General features: G+C 34.8%; 1 protein-coding gene across 8 annotated transcripts in view; it reads right to left on the reverse strand.

Moving 5' to 3' along the window:
• Positions 1-14858: 14858 nt before the first annotated feature.
• PTBP2 (polypyrimidine tract binding protein 2) overlaps positions 14859-22036 on the reverse strand; it is an 80430-nt gene continuing 73252 nt past the window's right edge. For 2 of the 8 annotated variants that reach the window (XM_029227871.1, XM_029227869.1), the window contains exons 12-14: positions 16970-17186; positions 16791-16868; positions 14859-16620 (exon numbers count right to left, since the gene is read on the reverse strand). In XM_029227871.1, coding sequence (XP_029083704.1) covers positions 16491-16620; positions 16791-16868; positions 16970-17186 — 425 coding nt within the window. In that variant the 3' untranslated portion in view covers positions 14859-16490. Of the gene's footprint in view, positions 16624-16790; positions 16869-16969; positions 17187-22036 lie in introns of all 8 variants that reach the window. The other 6 variants (XM_029227870.1, XM_029227868.1, XM_029227867.1 and 3 more) reach the window with 3 other exon arrangements.

Consider the following 22036-nt stretch of genomic DNA (forward strand, 5'->3'; position numbering starts at 1 on the left):
GCTGGGCCCATGAGCCATGGCTGCTGAGCCTGTGTGTCCAGAGCCTGTGCTCTGCAACGGGAGAGGCCACAACAGTGAGAGGCCCACGTACAGAAAAAAAAAAAAATTAAATACAAAGAAAACATATTAAAAGCATCAAGGGAAAAACAACAAATAACATAGAAGGGAATCCCCATAAGGTTAACAGCTGATTTCTCAGCAGGAACTCTGCAAGCCAGAAGGGAGTGGAACATAATATTTAAAGTGATAAAAGGGAAGAGCCTACAACCAAGATTATTCTACCTAGCAAGGATCTCATTCAGATTCGATGGAGAAATCAAAAGCTTTACAGACAAGCAAAAGCTAAGAGACTTCAGCACCACCAAACCAGCTCTACAACAAATGCTAAAGGAACTTCTCTAGGTAGGGAGGAAACAGCAGAGAAGGAAAAGACCTACAATACCAAACCCAAAACAATTAAGAAAATGGTAATAGGTACATACATAGCGATAATTACCTTAAGTGTAAATGGATTAAATACTCCAACCAAAAGACACAGACTGGCTGAATGGATACAAACACAACACCTGTATGTATGCTCTCTACAAGAGACCCACTTCAGACCTAGGGACACATACAGACTGAAAGTGAGGGGATGGAAAAAGTTATTCCATGGAAATGGAAATCAAAAGAAAGCTGGGGGCTTCCCTGGTGGCGCAGTGGTTGGGAGTCCACCTGCCGATGCAGGGAACACGGGTTTGTGACCCAGTCCGGGAAGATCCCGCGTGCCACGGAGCGGCTGGGCCCGTGAGACATGGCCACTGAGCCTGCGCATCCGGAGCCTGTGCTCCGCAACGGGAGAGGCCACAGCAGGGAGAGGCCCATGTACCGCCAAAAAAAAAAACAAAAAAAAAAAAAAGAAAGAAAGCTGGTGTAGCAATTCTCATATCAGACAAAACAGACTTTAAAATAAAGACTATTACAAGAGAAAAGGAAGGATACTACATAATGATCAAGGGATCAATCCAAGAAGAAGATATAACAATTGTAAATATTTATGCACCCAATGTAGGAGCACCTCAATACATAAGGCAAATGCTAGCAGCCATAAAAGGGGAAATCAACAGTAACACAATCATAGTAGGGGACGTTAACACCCCACTTTCACCATGGACAGATCAACCAAAATGGAAATAAGGAAACACAAGCTTTAAATGACACATTAAACAAGATGGACTTAATTGATATTTATAGGACATTCCATCCAAAAACAACAGAATACACTTTCTTCGCAAGTGCTCATGAAACATTCTCCAGGATAGATCATATCTTGGGTCACAAATCAGGCCTTGGTAAATTCAAGAAAATTGAAATCATATCAACTGTCTTTTCCAATGACAATGTTATGAGACTAGATATCAATTACAAGAAAAAAGACTGCAAAAAATAGAAACATATGGAGGGTAAACAATATGTTACTAAATAACCAAGAGATCACTGAAGAAATCAAAGAGGAAATCAAAAAATACCTAGATACAAATGACAATGAAAACACGATGATCCAAAGCCTATGGGATGCAGCAAAAGCAGTTCTAAGAGGGAAGTTTATAGCAATATAATCCTACCTCAAGAAACAAGAAAAATCTCAAATAAACAACCTAACTTTACACCAAAAGCAATTAGAGAAAGAAGAACAAAAAAACCCCAAAGTTAGCAGAAGGAAATAAATCATAAAAATCAGATCAGAAATAAATGGAAAAGAAATGAAGGAAACAATAGCAAAGATCAATAAAACTAAGAGCTGGTTCTTTGAGAAGATTAAAAAAAATTGATAAACCATTAGCTAGACTCATCAAGAAATAAAGGGAAAAGACTCAAGTCAAAAGAATTAGAAATGAAAAAGGAGAAGTAACAACTGACACTGCAGAAATACAAAGGATCATGAGAGATTACTACAGGCACCTCTATGCCAATAAAATGGACAACCCGGAAGAAATGGACAAATTCTTAGAAAAGCACAACCTTCTGAGACTGAACCAGGAAGAAACAGAAAATATAAACAGACCAGTCATAAGCACTGAAATTGAAAAAGTGATTAAAAGTCTTCCAACAAACAAAAGTCCAGGACTAGATGGCTTCACAGTAGAATTCTATCAAACATTTAGAGAAAAGCTAATACCTATCCTTCTCAAACTCTTCCAAAATACAGCAGAGGGAGGAACACTCCCAAACTCATTCTACAAGGCCATCATCACCCTGATACCAAAATCAGACAAAGATGTCACAAAAAAAGGAAACTACAGACCAATATCGCTGATGAACATAGATGCAAAAATCCTCAACAAAATACTGGGAAACAGAATCCAACAGCACATTAAAAGGATCATACACCATGATCAATTTGATTTTATCCCAGGAATGCAAGGATTCTTCAATATATGCAAATCAATCAATATGATACACCATATTAACAAATTGAAGGATAAAACCATATGATAATCTCAATAGACGCAGAAAGAGCTTTCGACAAAATTCAACAACAATTTATCATGAAAACCCTCCAGAAGGTAGGCATAGAGGGAACTTACCTCAACATAATAAAGGCCATATATGACAAACCCACAGCCAACATCGTTCTCAATGATGAAAAACTGAAACCATTTCCACTAAGATCAGTAACAAGACAAGGCTGCCCACTCTCATCACTGTTATTCAACATAGTTTTGGAAGTTTTAGCCGCAGCAATCAGAGTAGAAAAAGAAATAAAATGAATCCAAATTGGAAAATAAGTAAAACTCTCACTGTTTGCAGATGACATAATACTATACATAGAGAATCGTAAAGATGCTACCAGAAAACTACTAGAGCTAATCAATTAATTTGGTAAAGTAGCAGGATAGAAAACTAATGCAGAGAAATCTCTTGCACTCCTGTACACTAATGATGAAAAATCTGAAAGAGAAATTAAGGAAATACTCCAATTTACCATTGCAACAAAAAGAATAAAATACCTAGGAATAAACCTACTTAAGGAGACAAAAGACCTGTATGCAGAACGCTATAAGACACTGATGAAAGAAATTAAAGATGATACCAACAGATGGAGATATATACCATGTTCTTGGATTGGGAGAATCAACATTGTGAAAATGAATATACTACCCAAAGCAATCTACAGATTCAATGCAATCCCTGTCAAACTACCAATGGCATTTTTCACAGAACTAGAACAAAAAATTTCACAGTTTGTATGGAAACACAAAAGACCCTGAACAGCCACAGCAATCTTGAGACAGAAAAATGGAGCTGGAGGATTCAGGCTCCTGGACTTCAGACTATACTACAAAGCTACAGTAATCAAGACAGTATGGTACTGGCACAAAAACAGAAATATAGATCAATGCAACAGGATAGAAAGCCCAGAGATAAACCCACACACATATGGTCACCTTGTCTTTGATAAAGGAGGCAAGAATTTACAATGGAGAAAAGACAGCCTCTTCAATAAGTGGTGCTGAGAAAACTGGACAGGTACGTGTATAAGAATGAAATTAGAACACTCCCTAGCACCATACACAAAAATAAACTCAAAATCAATTAAAGACCTAAATGTAAGGCCAGACACTATAAAACTCTTAGAGGAAAACATAGGCAGATCACTCTATGACATAAATCACAGCAAGATCCTTTTTGACCCACCTCCTAGAGAAATGGAAATAAAAACAAAAATATACAAATGGGACCTAATGAAACTTAAAAGCTTTTGCACAGCAAAGGTAACCATAAATAAGATGAAAATACAACACTCAGAGTGGGAGAAAATATTTGCAAATGAAGCAACTGACAAGGGATTAATCTCCAAAATTTACAAGCAGTTCATGCAGCTCAATAACAAAAAAACAAACCACCCAATCCAAAAATGGGCAGGAGACCTAAATAGACATTTCTCCAAAGAAGATATACAGATTGCCAACAAACACATGAAAGGATGCTCAACAGCACTAATCATCAGAGAAATGCAAATCAAAACCACAATGAGGTATCACCTCACACTGGTCAGAATGGCCATCATCAAAAAATCTACAAACAATAAATGCTGGAGAGGGTGTGGAGAAAAGGGAACCCTCTGGCACTGTTGGTGGGAATGTAAATTGATACAGCCACTATGGAGAATAGTATGGAGGTTCCTTAAAAAACTAAAAATAGAACTACCATATGACCCAGCAATCCCACTACTGGGCATATACCCTGAGAAAACCATAATTCAAAGAGTCATGTACCACAGTGATTACAGCACTGTTTACAATAGCCAGGACATGGAAGCAACCTAAGTGTCCATTGACAGATGAATGGATAAAGAAGGTATGGTGCATATATACAATGGAATATTACTCAGCCATAAAAAGAAATGGAGTTATTTGTAGTGAGGTATGGATGGACCTTGAGTCTATCATACAGAGTGAAGTAAGTCAGAAAGAGAAAAACAAATACCGTATGCTAACACATATATATATGGAATCTAAAAAAAAAAACCAAAAAGGTTCTGAAGAACCTAGGGGCAGGACAGGAATAAAGACACAGAAGTAGGGAATGGACTTGAGGACATGGGGAGGGGGAAGGGTAAGCTGGGACGAAGTGAGAGAGTGGCATTAACATATATACACTACCAAATATAAAATAGCTAGCTAGTGGGAAGCAGCCGCATAGCACAGGGAGATCAGCTTGGTGTTTTGTGGCCACCTAGAGGGTGGGAGGGAGATGCAAGAGGGAGGGGATATGGGGATATATGTATATGTATAGCTGATTCACTTTGTTATACAGTAGAAAGTAACACACCATTGTAAAGCAATTATACTCCAATAAAGATGTTAAAAAAAAAAAAACATGGGCTCAGTCTTTTTTGTTTACTGTGTGCCTTTGGTAGTAACATCTACTGAGCCTCATTTTCTCTAATATGGAAATAATATATATTTACCTTACAGTGTTGCCACAGGAATTAAATGTACAAATGTATACAGGGTTCAGCATTATAAGTATTACTATCAAATACTCTTTAAATTCTATCTCTTACCTACTACAGGACCACAACTGCAAATCCAGACCTACAGCACATGAGATTTGTGTTTCCTGTTGCCACTGCTCCAACATGTGTGTCATTTCCTAAAGTGTTATCAAACCCTCCCCCACGCCCCCATTATCTGAAAAAGGAAAACAGATGTTTTCATGATCATCCTGTAGGAGAAAGAAGACAGCAAAGACAAAGATAGAAGACAGCAAAGAGAAAGTTCTGGCTCTCTAGTGCAAAAATGCACTAAAAGTAAAGATCTTATGATAAAAATGTACAAGATTTACATCCAAAGGACAGAAGAAATGTTATGTAATGTAAAATTGTGTCAGGGATAAAAGGTATATAGATAAGCAACCAGGACCAAGAAGAATCACATTCAAAAAAAAAGATCTTTTCTTCATCTTCCTTTGACTGAAGGGTTACCATGTGGATAGTTTGCTTTTAGTGTTGGTTGTATAGACAAATTAAAAAAGTATGTCTCCTTCTGGCACTACAAATCTAACAAAGCTAGATTAGGTCCATGATTGATTTTGATCATGTCTTTATGATAGCATATAAAAGTATAAATTTAGGTTCTTAGAGAACACATAATACTTTTTCCCCCTTGAAGGAAGACAGGGAAAGAAAAGGGTACACTGTGACTACAGATCTCTATACAAGTGTTCATTGTTGAGTATGAATACAAAAAAGGAAAAGGACACACTTAACCATGTTTGCGTTTTCAGAAATCCTGTTAAATGTCATATGATTTTGCTGCTTTCTGTGTCTTGTTTTATCAGCTGAATTGTCTATCACTTGCTTCAACAAATCTACAAAGACCCACATACTTAAGCTCTCCTACCCTAACAGAAGACAACATCCTAACTACTCTTGAATAAACAAATCAAACTCTCGTGTATTAGTATACTAGTACCTGTGCATATCATGTTCACATTTAGAATTTAGCAAAAATAGGTGACAAATGAAAACAAAATTTGGATTAATTCTGCCAATTATTTTGCATTTATTACTCCGTAAGTTAGACCAAGATGGTATGATACTTATGCAGTAAATATATTAAATACAGAATGAATGAGAGTTCTTTGATCTCCTTAGGTCAAACACTATTAAACTAATTAAAACTAAATTACATGTTTAATAACAATTCATTTAATGTGTCAAAAAATTTGACAGTCTTTGGAGTTTCTAAAGTGGGATCTGACCTAAATTATCAACTCCATACATCATCGCAGTTAAGAATGATGCATAAAGAGAGACACAGAAAGAAAATATACTTGAGGGAGACAATATATTGGTAAGGAACTTCTAGAGTTCTAGGTCAGGTATAGTGATTCAGTGATCAGAAAGAAAGCAAATGCTAACAGAAATATTTTTGGCAGTTCTATTTATCTAATATAAAGCACAGTATTCCCAAAGATATCTTGTCTACTTGATTTCAAGTAATTGTCATTAAACTCAAACACGTATGACTTTTGTATACAAAATGATAAGCTAAGGTAAATAGCAAATTTAGAGGAACAGATGGTGAAGAAAAATATGTTGAATTTTCAATCAAACTGTTTTTGAGTGTGGTGGTAAACTCAAGAATATATTGCATGTATAAATGTGCTTGAATTAGCTGAAAGACAAAAATCATGGTTAACATACTACTTATTAGCAAGTAATAGTTAAGCTTACTGTGGGACTTGAAACTTTTTTTAAAGGGGTCTTTGCTCACCTACATTGTCTTTTGACTCAACAAAACTGATATTTCAGATTTAAAATTTCTATATTACTTAAGAATAGGGATTCTAGAATTCTCAAGGCAAAACGGCAGCATGAACAGCTTAGGCGGTTCAGGCAATATTCCTATGGGGATTTGAATCACTGCCTAAAATGGCCCTAAAAGTACAGTGGCTAAAATGGCTTTGAAATTTCATTTTAAATCTTCTGTTGTCACTTACATGCTTTATGTTTTGCATTCTTCTGATATGTCCATGTTTGTTTTAATGGGAAAATATTTTTAAATTATCACAAAAAAAGACAATGCCAAAACCATGCATCATGTTTGTTTCATGGATTTCTTTAATCCTTATCATATAATTAGAAAGGTATGGTCATGGGGTCTAAATCGTCAGAGGATGACGCAGCATTAGAGTAAGGATATTCCTTTTAATGGCACTCAACGAGATACTTTTGGAAGTCTTAATTTTATATTCTTTAGGAGAATTTAGTATCAAGTTTTATTTGAGGTTTTTATATGGACAGATTTAAACAAACTTAATACTTGTGGTTTTTTTAGAATTAGGAAAAAAACCCCCTCTATATTTAAAAGCTATATTTTAATGAGCAGGGTAAATTTATCAGTTTTGTCACTCCAACCCTGACCCTTCTCTTAAATCCACTTTACCAATAATTGTTTAAAAACACGGATCTTAGAGTCCAAATGTTTTAGCATGACCTGTAATTTGACCTTTTCATACCCAAACACATTTCTCTACTGCTTCCTTGTCTCATAATTGGTGACCTAGCCATGTTAAACTTTTAGTTTCTCCAGGGTGCCATAATCTTGACTCAGTACTTTTTTTTTTAAACTGTTCTGTCTTCAACACTTCCCTTCCTCATCCCTCCAACCCAGCTCTCAACTGTAACTACAGTTGACCCTTGAACAACACAGGTTTGAACTACACGAGTCCACCTAAATATGGATTTTTTTTCCAATAAATACATACGTACTGCAGTACCACAGGATCCTCAGTTGAATCCCCAGATGCAGAACCAAGGGTACAAAGGGAGGACTATAAAGTTATAAGCCCTAACCCCACGTTGTTCGAGGTTCAACTGTAGCTCCAAGAATCCTTTCCTAACGGGTAAAGGTTGAGTATACTACAATACCGCCCAGTAGTTTCTGCATAAAACTTACCAAACTATACAACTGCTATTATTTCACATCAGACTGAAAGCCCCTTGATAAGAAGGAACTGTGTTTCATGCTGATTCACAGCTTCTAGTTAGCATGTAGTATAGCATTTGCAGAATGAAGGTGTTAGCAAGTAAGTATGGTTTGTTTCTAGTTCGTAGAAGTCCAGTTTGAGGAGTTAGTGGTTCATTTGAAAGCATAACACTGGATGTTTTATACTGACAGCCTTTTAAAAACCGAAATCTATCTATGTGTTCTCCTGTAATTTTTATAAATAAATTCAATTATTATCTAACAAAACAAAAATGGAAAGGGAAAAAACTAACCACAAATAATTTATATCACTTTGTTATTGTGGTGTAGAGAGAAAAGAGCCATGGGCTTTGAGGTCGAAAATTACCTCCATTCGTTCAGAAAATTGTTAAAATAATCTCACCTTAAAATTGGTTCAAAAGGTGATTCTTTTTTCTATCACGACAGACATTCCCAAACTGTATTTCTACAGCAGTAGATATGAAGTGCTTGCATTATTTTGTTTGAAACTAAAAATAATCACTTTTATTTTGAAAATATTTTAATATTTGCCATTTTTGTTGCCTATGCTATTAATCTACACATTAATTTAGCAATAAATATACTATGATTACATAGAGTGCAATATTTTTAGTATTCATGACTGGTTGAAATTAATACTATTATCATCTCAGGAAAGGAATAAATACCATGCCCAGATTACAAACTAATGCTCAAGAGATTATGATAAACAAAAACTAGAAAAGAAACATCTTGGGCTTTATCTTTTTAAGCATGATTCCTGTAACAGCATAGACAAGATGGAAAGGCCACAGACGAGACAATGGGCTCAGACTAACATGGCTTATTCAAGCTGCCATGATCTATAAATGGTGATGCCCAACCTCAAACCCTGTTTTCTCATGTCCAGCATCACAATTTGCTATATACCTTCTGTCATAATGTGAATTGGCCTAGAAGCTCCTTGAGAGTAGACAACTCTAACAAAGCATAAGCATTTCCAGAAACTGCCACATTATGCAAAATCACACAATAAAAACCACAGGGCTTATGGGACACAACACTCAAAAACATCACACAAAAACAGAAACAATAAAAAAATGGCAGCACACTTTTGCATGTTAAATGCTTAAGAAATATATAAATACTATGACACCTTATTTAAAAAAAAAATTGAAAGCTTGCTTGTGGAAGTGGGTGTTGGAAGTGGTGTAGTTTGTGAGTCATCGTGGTGTTGGAAGGATTGTATGAAATTGGACAGAAAGTTGTTAACACCAGATGTGGGTAAGTGTGCCCCCTAACATGTGAAGAGCTGAGGTAGGTAGCTGACAGATGTCTGAGGTGTATACATGTGTGCACCTGGTGTATTTCTAAACAGCCTGGATTAGCTGGGTGCAGTTTTCTGCTTTCCATGTTTCCCATGATGAAATCGCACATTAAATGCAAAATGCATGGAACACTTAAATTCTTCCTTAATATATCAAATACGTTGGAACAAATGTGCATTTTCAAAAAAAAGAGCTGAGTGTACTGTGGTTCCATTTATCTTTCATTCCCTACAATGCAAATAGCAAATTCCAACAAACGTCTTTTGAAAACGTATAAATTAACACTTATGGGAAAAAAACTTCCATAAACGGAATGCCAAGAATCTTCCCCAAGCAAGAGAAAGAAAAACTACCAAAGGAATGAATCTGTATTTCACATAATCCTCAGAGTGAACATATGAGGCAGATATTATCTCTATTTTACAGATGAGAAAATTAAGGCTTTGAAAGGTCTCATCACTACTGGGTAGCAGAATAAGGTCTTTGAATACAGTTCAGTCTAATGTCAATGCCTATACATTTTCCAGAACAAAAAATATTTATAATTTATAATATACATTATAAAATTCCAAACTCAGGGAAGAGACAACTACTGCAATGTTACTATGGTCTCCCTGGGGCTGTTTTACTTACATCTCTAAAAAACAGCAGTAATTATTCCTTTGAACATATATATGTACTTTAACTTCTATGAATCATTACTAAGTGAATTGGAACCACCTTTTTAGAACTTTACAAGTGTCAACGTAAGGAGCTTTTTAACCACAATTCTTTGACTAATTCTCCACTAGCGTTGAACACACTAGTGATAAATATCATTAATACTTCAGGTTTCTTAGCCTTTTAGTGATTTCTACCGTCTGGAATTGTTACAATACCAGAAATTGTTACAATACCAGAAATTAAGAAACAAAATTTTAAAAAAGGGAAGATTTTAAGCTGAACCAGACAAAAATAGAAAAACATCTGAATATTACAATTTGCACCATCATTTATCAGTTCATTAATCAGTTCATTAATCCTTTAATCCATGAAAGGATTCACCTAACTGGTTGGTTGTGGTTATAAAAATGTAAGTCACAGGAGCAAGAAATTAACTGCAAAGAGAAGATGGATGAAAAGTGAAGAGAAAAACAATATAAAAGTGATAGCTAAAGCAGCAACAAGGTTTAGAGACAGCAATGGGAGTGGTACACAGGAAATACTCAGCAAGACAGGACAACAGAGAAAACTGCCAGCCACAAGAACATGAAAAACTATGCTAAGGATATGGGTAATAAGTCACTGAAGGCATAGTACAGCACAGCTAAATCTATATTTTTATCCCAGCTCTAACTCAGTTATCAGCAGCATCACTAGTAAAGTTTAGGTACTGCAACTTCAGAACTGTGCTATCCAGTTGGAGTTGGGAAAGGAACCGAAGCAGCATTCAGTGAGTAGGAAAGCTATTTACCAAAATGACCCAAGGGTCATTTTATTATAAAGTATGATGTAACAGAGACAGGGCTTAAGAGTGTTCATTTCCAGTCATTTAACAAAATCAATTCACATGGAAGTCCTTTCCCTGTCAGGCTAAACTTGATGTTTATTACTAAATAAAAAATCGTATTGATTTGTTATTAGCAATTTACCTATTATCTTGTACACTAAATTAATTTTAATTTATGAATAACAGCACGACTCTACTTCCTTTAATTAGTTTAACACATTGCCGGACTGAACTGGAAACCCAGGTACCTGTAATCTAATTACAGGTAAGTCAATACAAATATGTTGCTAAACTGTTCACCTGACCTATCTAGAACAGTTTAAAATGAAGTTAAAACTATATACATAAGGTTCTTTTCAGCTCTACAGTTATTCCTTAGTGTTAACAGTACATATCTCTCGAATAACTTGAAATTACCAAGAAAATATAACAATGTTCACACTCAGCAAAATAATAAGAAAAAACTTTTAAGCTGATTTTCACTGAAAAAAAAAATTCTACTAACATAGAACTTGAGTGTCCAAATGGGTCACACCTACCAATCTTGTCAAAATGTAGTTCAGCAGGTCAGAGGCGGGGCTAGATATTCTGAGTTTCTAATAAGCTCCCAGGTGATAAGTGCTGTTGGTCTGGGGACTGACTTTTGAGTAGCAAGGTTCTATGATCTGAACAAACCGTAATGCTGACAAGCTAGGCTAGCCCAGATATTGTTGCAGAATAGTGACCATGACCAGGAATAAAACACTATAAGGAAAACATTCCAGAAAACCTGATGATGAAATACGTCTGGCAGGTGATAATACGGGAGGAACGAGAAAGATCATTAAGTTGGTAACTGAAGCGGAATGAGGGAGGTTTGTTATTTTCTAAGCACTAACACCAATTAAGAGGAATACTCTTTCTGTCCACAGAAATGGGAGGGAGGCATTAAGTTGCACGAAGTGTGGCTATAATGTGAAGCTGGAAAGGATATCTTTGTATTTGAGGATCTCACACATAATTTCAGCTTTTAAAATACTAACGGTAGCTCGTTTACTTTTTACATCTTTGCCTTAGGAAAAACTTGAGACTCAAACAACTCATATGGTATTTATTGAAAAGGAACTGATTTAATAACCTTAAAATTGGTTAAATGTCATGAGATTTGATAAGGGGATTATTAATGTCCAGACATCCTAATCTTAACAAAATTTTAAAGTGTGTTGAACAAAATATCATACCATTTAATAAACATCATAAATATTTGCAGTATTTTTTAAGGTACAAAAAGAAACTTAGAATACAGAACAAATTCTCTTTGAAAAACCACCACTGAATTTAAAACATACTAAATTCAATGTAACGATTACCTGTGGAGAAGGGATATACAGGGGCTAAGATCAGGGAGAGTACATAAAGGATGTCAGTTCAATCTGTAATGTTTTATTTCTTTTAAGTCATATATTAAAATTACACAAAGTATGGAAAGTATTAGGTGGTGAAATAGTAAGTGCATAGCTGTTTATGTTCTTTGTATTTTTCTGCGTATCTGAACACTTCATTTTGTCCTTAATGTGGGCAATCTGACACTTGACTTTAACATTAATACTTTATTGGCAAAATCTAAAACAAAAAAAGATAAAGGGAATAAGTATACTTAGGAGAATAAAGAATAACTCCAAAATTAAGGGTTTTGATAATTGGTACACATATCCTAATACTCTGGCTTAAAATTGAGATTTTCTACTGAATTCTTACCAACAGATTTTCTTGAAACAAATATTTAGCCAAAATAGAAACCTATGTATGTTCAATTTCACTAAACAGTTCCATACCCTTTCCTCCTGAATGAAAAAACATTTTCAGATTTTTGCTCTATTTAAAAATATTAAGGCAGTGAGGAAATCTTGTTTGAAGTCCCAAGCTACTCATGAGAATGTCTTTTCATATTCTCCAAAGACTTTGTTAAAATTACCTCTGTTTCACAGCAACCTTTAAAGGTATATACACAGAAAATCTCATTTTTAAATGGAGTCCATAATTAAATATGTATCTGTGTTGTGTTACTAGGCTATCAAATAGTTCAAACAGAAAATACAAGGCTAAATCCAGATTCTCCTTTCATTTGGCTTTGGGATGCATTATAGACTTGCATTCTACATCTTTTTGCTTTAGCAAATGTTATCACTTAAAAACTTAAAAAAAAGTCCTCTGTAGCAAAGAGATATCACGGTATTATTTATTGTAGATAACTAAGATCTGGCAGACATGAAACTGACATTGCAACTTTTCCTTCTACATAGCAATTTATCAGTTGCATAGCATTTCTGCATTCCTACTATTTGAGTTTCACAGTACCCTGTGAGGTGGGAAGAGCAGTACTGCCTACATTTCCCATACACAAGGGATACTGAGGCTTAGAAAAGTAACTTGTCCTTTTCTGCTAACTATATGTTGATCCAAAAATAGAAATAACCAATTACCACAATCTGATTACACTAACCTTATATTTTGAACTTTAAATGCCTCAAAAGTGTTAATATATCCCTAATGTAACTAAATATAATGATCCCTTAGTCCTGGTTAAGCCAGGGTGTCCTTAGCTGCTTTCAAATATTAAATTAGATTTCTAACATTAAATGTAAACTTTATGAATCCATTCCGTAAGTAGGTATTTTGAAACCCATTTTCCAAAATAAAAATGTCAAAAAATCAGTTTCTCTCTCAGTTGTAGGAAAAAATAATCAAGTTATCTTTCTTATTATTCAAGGTAAGGCCTCTATTAAAAAGCAGCTGCATCTTAAGAACACTTCACAGTTAGCTAGCTCACTTGAGAGATAAGACTGAGGCATATGGTGGTAATAATAATGATGACAAAGCTATTATTTTCACCTAATTAAACAATTTACTATATGAGGACTGGGTTAAAATAATGTATGAAAATAAAGCACTCCAAAATGTCAAAATTCTCACTTCACTGACTTTTGCTTTGGAAGGAAGGTTGCACTGGAGTGCACCCTAAAAGACTGAGGAATCTGCCACTCCCTAGGCAGGAAAAACTTGGGTTTCTGGTCACTCCCCCATCAGAAATACTGGGAACTCCTTAGCTCAGTAATTGGAGCAACCCCAGTTCCCACAAACACCTCAGAGCTTCTGTTTCTTCTTCCAAGCCAATCCCAGCCACAAGGAACTACCTGAAAAACAGATAATAGCACCTACTTTCAGATATTTCAACTACCACCCAATACTGAGAAAAACTTCACTTAAAGAAAACTGTTCGATTACTATTCATTCATATTATGGGTTTTTACAGACTTTTTAGGCTCATGTGCTGTTGCCAGAGTTCTTCTGTACTACAATGCTATTTTAAGAAAAAAAAATTGTGATAACTTGGCTTCCAAATCACCCCCCCATGTCGACCCAAATGTAAACAATTATTTACTATATTCTTTCTTTCTTGGAAGTGACTGAATTATTGTATTAATACAGCACACTTAAATGAACTGCATACTCCTTCATTTGTTTTTAACTTTCCTAATGTATGAGTATTGCATAATTGTCAGTTATAACAGAACTTAAGGAACATGTATAACAAAGTTATCAGACACCAAAATGTCTGTTTAAAAAAAGGTGATCCCCCCAAAATATTAAGTACTACAAATAGCACCCTAATCGAAACCCTTTAAAAAGTGAAAATCGTTAACATCACATACTACCCTTAAACTTTTAAATACCTGAATGTGTATCTTCCTTCCCACCCAAGGCAAAAGCAGATGGTATACTGTTTCTTCCCAGTAACATCAAGTACCCTTTGTTAAAACTCACAAGGTAGGAAATCTTTAGCAGACACAAAAGATGAAAGATGAAACTGCAGCAAGAGAGCATGGCAAATCCAAAAGATCTATTAGTGCATAAATCTACTGGAAAAAAAACAACAACAACAAAAGAGATAGAAAGAATTAACAAGATACAATAAAAGTTATGTCTTTAAAGCAGTAGATTATAACAGGGTGGGAAATGTTTAATATGTGTCCTCCTGAAAAGCAGTTACCATCTTTCAAATTAAAAAAAAACCAGCTGGTATATTTTCACAGCATTAGATTTATTTATGGTATAAAGCCATAGAATTGTAATATTATTATTCCTTTCCCACCCTGGCAGAGAATAAACATGAATTCAGAAGCACAGTGGAGTGAAAACAAAGAAGAAGAGAGAGAAAAGGCAGCAGAGAAAGACAGAAAAGGTGAATACAGAGCTACAGAAGTGTTTATTGAGCATGCTACAGAGGTAAGCAGAGTACACACAAAAGGAAATTAAACAACCATCAAACCTCCCAACTTTGTTAGAAAATTAATTTTTAATTGTGCCGCTTTCAAACTATACTGAATTTTACATTTCTAAAGATGTAAAAACTCAACTAATAGAAAATATACATGACCATTCTGTCTACATAGATAACAGAATCTATGAACCTTGAAACTAAGTACATCAATTTGAAAAAGTATTGGTCATTTAAACAGAATCAACAATTCAGATTGACAAGAACTGTTCAAATTAATTTGACCTGTAGATTCTGAGCCATGTTTTTATTAAAGTCAAAATCAGATCTATTCCTAAATACAAAATATTTTGAAGATTTATTAAAACTGAATATTACAATGCAAGGTAAATTAAGACTAAAGGCACATAAACTTTGGTCCCACCTGGTTGTCAGTTTTAGAAAACTGCCACAAAATTAATCTTCCTGCAAATTTTCGCAGTACACTTTCTTTTATCTTTGAAAAATACATGCACCAGTTCCTGAACTAGCTAGACCAGTCTGCACATGCTCAGAAATCCACAACCGTATTCCAAATCTTAATTACAAACTAAGGATGGCAATATATATTTAAATGCACATAAATCATGTCAACTTCAAAAACATCTACGAAAAATATTCAGCCACAAACAAGACGTTACTTAGTGCTGACATTTATATGATACGTCCCACAAGAGTGTGTACAAAAAGGTTAAGATTCCACAATGCTTTCCACATAGGGCTCAAACTTACAGAAATCACTTTGTTGTCTTAAGAAATTAATACTCTGCATCTTGTTAATTTTAACTAATGCCTACATTCATAACTGAATCTAGACCAGAATTGTGAGATACAAAAGGCCAATGTTTTTTTTAAAGCAATAAAGCCTAAGGTAGTAAAAACTAAAAAAATGCTGCTTTATTCTTTCAGTATCATGTATCTTATTTGATTAAATAGAAAGAAATGTGACAAGCCAATAATTCAAAATAAGTTCCAAGCAGGAGAAACAAAAACTTAACCCTTTTTACACACCCCTGCCTAAACATATTGTTAATTCCCATTTAACAATGTGCCCTAGACAACCAATTCCTTTCTTCTAGCAAATGCACAATAGCAACACTAGTTTTCCTTTTTAAGGCACGTATGTCAACTAAGTTGAAAAAGGAAAGTAAAATTAAAATTTTAAACAGACAATAAAAATGGCTTCTCTACAGAACAGATGAAAAAGAGCAGTTAATAACTCTGCCTTTACATATGCCATTTCATTTTATAACCAAGGAATGATAACAGCATGGGAAAAAAGAAAAGAAAAAAGAAAACAACAAAAAAAATCAAACTCTGGTCCCCACTTTTCTGAACAGTCAATAGGTGTTGACACCAAACAATGTGATTCATCGCCAATCTTCATCACCCCTTTTTTAAATTGTTGACTTGGAGAAAGACACTCTCAGATGATGGTTTTCACCAAGGTTATAATTATGAAGATCAATCAAGGCCTGAATAGCTTCTTCCACTGTTGCCATCTGAAGAAGAGCCATTTTGTGATCTCTTCTGAAACAAAATTATGAAATTAGATACTTCATAAAAATTAGGAAGGGCTTAAATACTTAACTTTTGCCCATTCCAGAATCAAAGACGTCTAGAAACAAAAAGAACTACTTGAAGAAAACTTTTACTTCTATCAAGTCACTAATTTAAAGACAAGAAAGCTTGCTTACTGAAAAAACTTAAATGCTTTCACAGTGCCCCCAGTGTTAGCAAACAGTGTTCGCAGATCCTCTTCTGCTACTGAAGGACTGGGAAAATTAGAGAAAAAGAGTAACAATTAATAAAAAATGTTTATATTTTCTTCCTAAAATGTATATCCTTAATAAACTACTCCAGCTTTAATACTTACGGGATATTGGATAGATGGAGGGTTGCAGAAGGAGGAAAAATGTTCTGAAAATTTTTGGATCCAGGTTTCTTGAAACGATGCAGTGGGGAATTACCAAAATCTTTTGTTAGCCCTTGATCATCAAGTCCCTCTCGAGGTAGTTGTACAGTCTGATGTTTAGACAGAGTAACACGAATAATTTTTCCATACATCTTCTGTCCATTAAGATGATTCATGGCTATAAAGGGGAAGAATGCCTATTAAAAAACAGTATCAAGGTTCAAAGCAAAAATAATTCTCATTTTAGATAAGCTGAAATATGTGAATTCTGTTATGATTTTAAAATAAATCATGAATTTACAACAGCCACTGGTGACAAAACAAGTTCATTTGCACTAGACAAGGCACTGAGGCAAAAAAAGCCAGCTTCTTTTATAGAACGAAAATCCAAAATGTGAGTCTCTCTCTTCCTTGACAGTCCTGCTAAATGCCCAAGAAAGAAACTTAATACTCATCTGTAACATTTTCTCCCTGCTGATCTATATCCTAATTGCCAAGTCCTACCATACCCATCCTAATTACTCTCAAATTCATCTTCTAATTTCTACACTTTTCACTGCCATTTTTTATCTGGATAACTCAATCAGTCTCCTAATTTGTCTTGTTGGATTTTTCTCTACTTTTCTCCAATCCATTCTATACAAATCTATGTCACTACCTGCTTAAAACCCTTAGGGATAAAGTCTAAACTTACTCTTTCTTTAACATAGCTTATGCGCCTTTCTCAGTCTGACCCTAACATCTCTATCAAGCCTCCCTGAATAAACATTTATTGATGATATACAATACTAACCACTTTGTTAATGCTGAGAATCAAGTGGTAAGACAAGAACCATCCTAGCCCTCCTCATGGAACCTACAGTATCTTAGTACTGTACTCCTTGTACTTAATGTTCCAGGTGTACAAAACGTATTTTCTTAGACACTAGTTTTTTTTACCTTTAGCCCCGTGTGCATGCTTTTCTATTTATAACAATTTCTTATCTCCTTCACTATTTTCTATTTATAACAATTTCTTATCTCCTTCACTATCCCCCCTAATCTATTTATCCTTTAGTATTACTTCCTCAAGAGGGCCTTTTCTTCATCCTCTAGAAAAGGTTCAGAACCTCACTAGATATTCCCCCATGCAGTACCCTTTACTTATTTTCATAAATTCATTACATTTTAATTATTTATATTCTCTTCAGACTGTAAGATACATGAAAGCAGGAACCAGTGTCTCTCCCCACAGCACACAGCACAGTGCCTAAACACAGAACATCACATAGCTACTTCTTGAGGCAGCAGTTGGGTTACTTTTCAACTAAAAGAACTGGTCTGAGATTAGAGAACAGTTATACGTTTTATGTTTTACTCACTAGTCACAACTGAAGAAAACCATGTCATAAGTCATATAGTTTAGCTAAACTGAAGGTCTATTTGACTACTCAAAGTATTAGAGTATTAAACAGAGAGGTAAAGGCAGTATGGAAGAGCAGGAAATTGAGAATAAAATCCCTACTCTGAAATGTTTTAATTTGATTAGTATACTACAGTACACAGTCTGACACAGGAGATACCCGGAATTTGTTAAATCCATGCATCTTGTCATACTTACTTGTATAGAATAAACCAGTTAAATATAAAACAGGTCTGAAAAGGAAAATGCTATAGAAGTATAAGGTACCATTCCAAAAAAATCTTTTTCATTTATAGCTTCCCTAATTTGTAAAAATAAGTTTACTATTCCAGTTATAAGATAAATACTAAGGATGCAGCGTACAACATGATAAATATAATTTTAACACTGCTGTATGTTATACATGAAAGTTGAGAGACTAAACCCTAGGAGTTCTCATAACAAAAATTTTTTCTATTTCTTTAATTTTATAAGTATATGAGATGATGGATGTTCACTAAATTTACTGTGATAATCAACTCATGATGTATACAAATCAAATCATTAATGCTGTACCTCTTACACAGTGCTGTATGTCAATTATATCTCAAAACTGGAAGGAAAAAAAAGTTTACTCTTCCTGATTTACTGCAGTGTTATACATTTGTAATAGCTTTTTCTTAGATTTTTAACTGAGGCTAATAAAAAAATAAGCTGTCAGGCCTTAACCTCCTTACACTGTATTTCCCATATACTTATAAAATCAACTCAATTATCCATAGTGATGGTATGTAAACTCCTTTTATAATAAAGCTTACTTGAATTATAAAATATTTTTAAGGTTCTATTAATTCTGTTGTTTTAAGTGAACAGAACTTTGCTTATAATAAAGTGCTATTACCTCATACAAAATGTGTTATAAGGAATGAGTTTTGGGAATAAAGTGGCATAAAGAAGTAGTCTAAGGTTGTCATAAGAAAAGGTGTATTAGTGCAGCTTTTGAGAAGTTATAAAAATACTACACAAACAGAGTTGAGCTTTGAGATACTGAAGGGCACAAATAACAAAACAAGAGGTCCTAGGCATAGTAAGTAACTGCACCAAGAGGAGATGGATGATAGAGAAATGGGGTTAAAAATAAAGCAAAACAACCAAACAGCTAACTCAGAAAGTAACCACGTAATAAGGGAGATTCTAGTCAGCTGATTGCTGATAAAAGGATGTGAGTAAATTTAAAGTGGATGGGGGTTAAGGAAAGGGGTAATTAGAATACCGGGGCTTTTAAGGGTATTAAAAAATAAAAAGCTCGTCAAAAATGGAGGTATATATTGATTAAACAAAGCAGAAGGAAATGATTAGAAAAATTTTAAATGAATCAAGTTTAAATAACAGGACTCTAATATCTTGAAATCTGTTCCAAGAAATATGGCATCAATGAACAAAGCAATCAGTGATCAAGAAGAAAAAAGTCAATGCTGCATGGTGGAAACGTCATTTTTGGTTGAGTATTATTTTCTACCTCTCCCTTTATCTCTGAAAATAGTAATGAATAACGAGAAATTAAAAGATGGTAAACAAAATACGTACAGTTTACATAATGTGGAACTAGAACTATATCAATAATTATCCCTTTTATAATTAAAAATATTGTGCTGCCTCTCCCATTTAAAAAAAAATGAATCTTGATACCCACTTGTTTATTAGTCTTGTCAAAGGACCCAACTTTCAGCTTTATTTTTTTTTCTCTCAACTGTCTTCTATACCATTGATTTCTAGTCTTGTCTTTATTATCTCTTTTCCTTGGGTTTATGCCATTATTCTTTTTTTTTCTAAATTATTTATTTACTTATTGGCTGTGTTGGGTCTTCATTGCCGTGTGCGGGCTTTCTCAAGTTGCGGCGAGCAGGGGGCTACTCTTTGTTGCCGTGCGCAGGCTTCTCATTGCAGTGTCTTGTTGCAGAGCATGGACTCTAGGCATGCAGGCTTCAGTAGTTGTGGCACGTGGGCTCAGTAGTTGTGGCTCACAGGCTCTAGAGCGCAGGCTCAATAGTTGTGGCGCATGGGCTCAGTTGTTCCCCGGCACGTGGGATCTTCCCAGACCAGGGCTCAAACCCGTGTCCCCTGCATTGGCAGGCAGGTTCTTTTTTCTTATAAATTTATTTATTTATTTTTGGCTGCGTTGGGTCTTTGTTACTGCATGTGGGCTTTCTCTAGTTGGAGCGAGTGGGGGCAGTATCTTCACTGCAGTGCACGGGCTTCTCATTGCGGTGGCTTCTCTTGTTGCAGAGCACGGGCTCTAGGGCGAACGGGCTTAGTTGCTCCTCAGCACGTGGGATCTTCCTGGACCAGGGCTTGAACCTGTGTCTCCTGAATTGGCAGGCAGATTTTTAACCACTGCGCCACCAGGAAAGCCCAGGAAGGTGGATTCTTAACCACTGTGCCAGCAGGGAAGTCCCTATACCATTATTCTTAACAGTTAAAACATTCTGTAAAACATCACTTTCACTGTACCACACATACTAATATGTACAGTACTTTTATTACCATTTAGTTTTACATATTTGAAAATTCCCATTAAAATAACTTCTTTGAGACATGAGATATTGGAATTATTTTTCAATTTCCAGATACCTGGAGATTTTAAATGTATCTTTCTGTTATTAACTCTTTAACTTAATTGCACAGTAGTCAGAGAATTTGGTCTGTATACTTTCTGAAATTTACTGAAGCTTGCTTTATAGTTTAGTTTGTGATCACTTTCTGTAAGCATTCCTTGTGTACTTAAAAAGAATGTGTTGGATGTGTAACTATTAGATGCCTAATTCTATACATGTGTAATTCTGTTAATCTAATTGTGCTGTATCATTTGCGTCTTGCTGATTTTTGGGAGGGGGTTTCTGCCTGACATAATCCAGCAAGGTGTATAAAAACCTCCATTATCGTGGTGAATTTGCTCAATTCTCCCTGCAGTTCTATCCATTTATAATTTACACATTTTGAAGCTATTTCATTAGGCACACATACACATAAAACTTGTCATCTTCTTGGTGAACTAATAAATCTTTTATCAATAATCTTTATCTTAAATGAATATAGGTACATAAGTTTTCTTTTGCTTATTATCTGTCAATTATCCTTTTTATATCCCTTTACTTTCAATCTTTCTACATCTTTGCACCTCACATCTCTTGTAAAGAATAGGTTGCTTTTAAAAAATCAAATCTGTCTTTTAATTGATGAATTTACTCCTTTACATCTGTTATTATTGATACATCTGGACTTGATTCTATCATTACTTTCAAATTTCTATTTTCCCCCATTTTCTCCATATCATTTGCTATTTTTCCCTCCTTTTTTTTTGACTTTTTTTGGGGGGAAGGTCTCCCTTCTATGAGACCAGCAATACCTCAAAGTGCGACTTAGAGTTCTCCATTACTCACAGTAATGAAGAAGTGAAAGCCAATATATACACATACTTAAAAATTGCTCAAATATCACAACACCAGAGTTACATGATTCCTACTCCCTTTACAGCACACTTTGCTAGATATAATTTAGTAGTTAAAGAAGAAGTAAGTTTACTTTTGAGATGGCAGCTACATATTAAATAAGAACAGTTGAGGCTTTCTTGTAAGTAGTTCTTGAAA

Source organism: Monodon monoceros, unplaced genomic scaffold (assembly GCF_005190385.1).
Source record: "Monodon monoceros isolate NGI ecotype Baffin Bay Population unplaced genomic scaffold, NGI_Narwhal_1 Super_Scaffold_18, whole genome shotgun sequence".
In the NCBI taxonomy this organism is placed as follows: Eukaryota; Metazoa; Chordata; class Mammalia; order Artiodactyla; family Monodontidae; genus Monodon; species Monodon monoceros.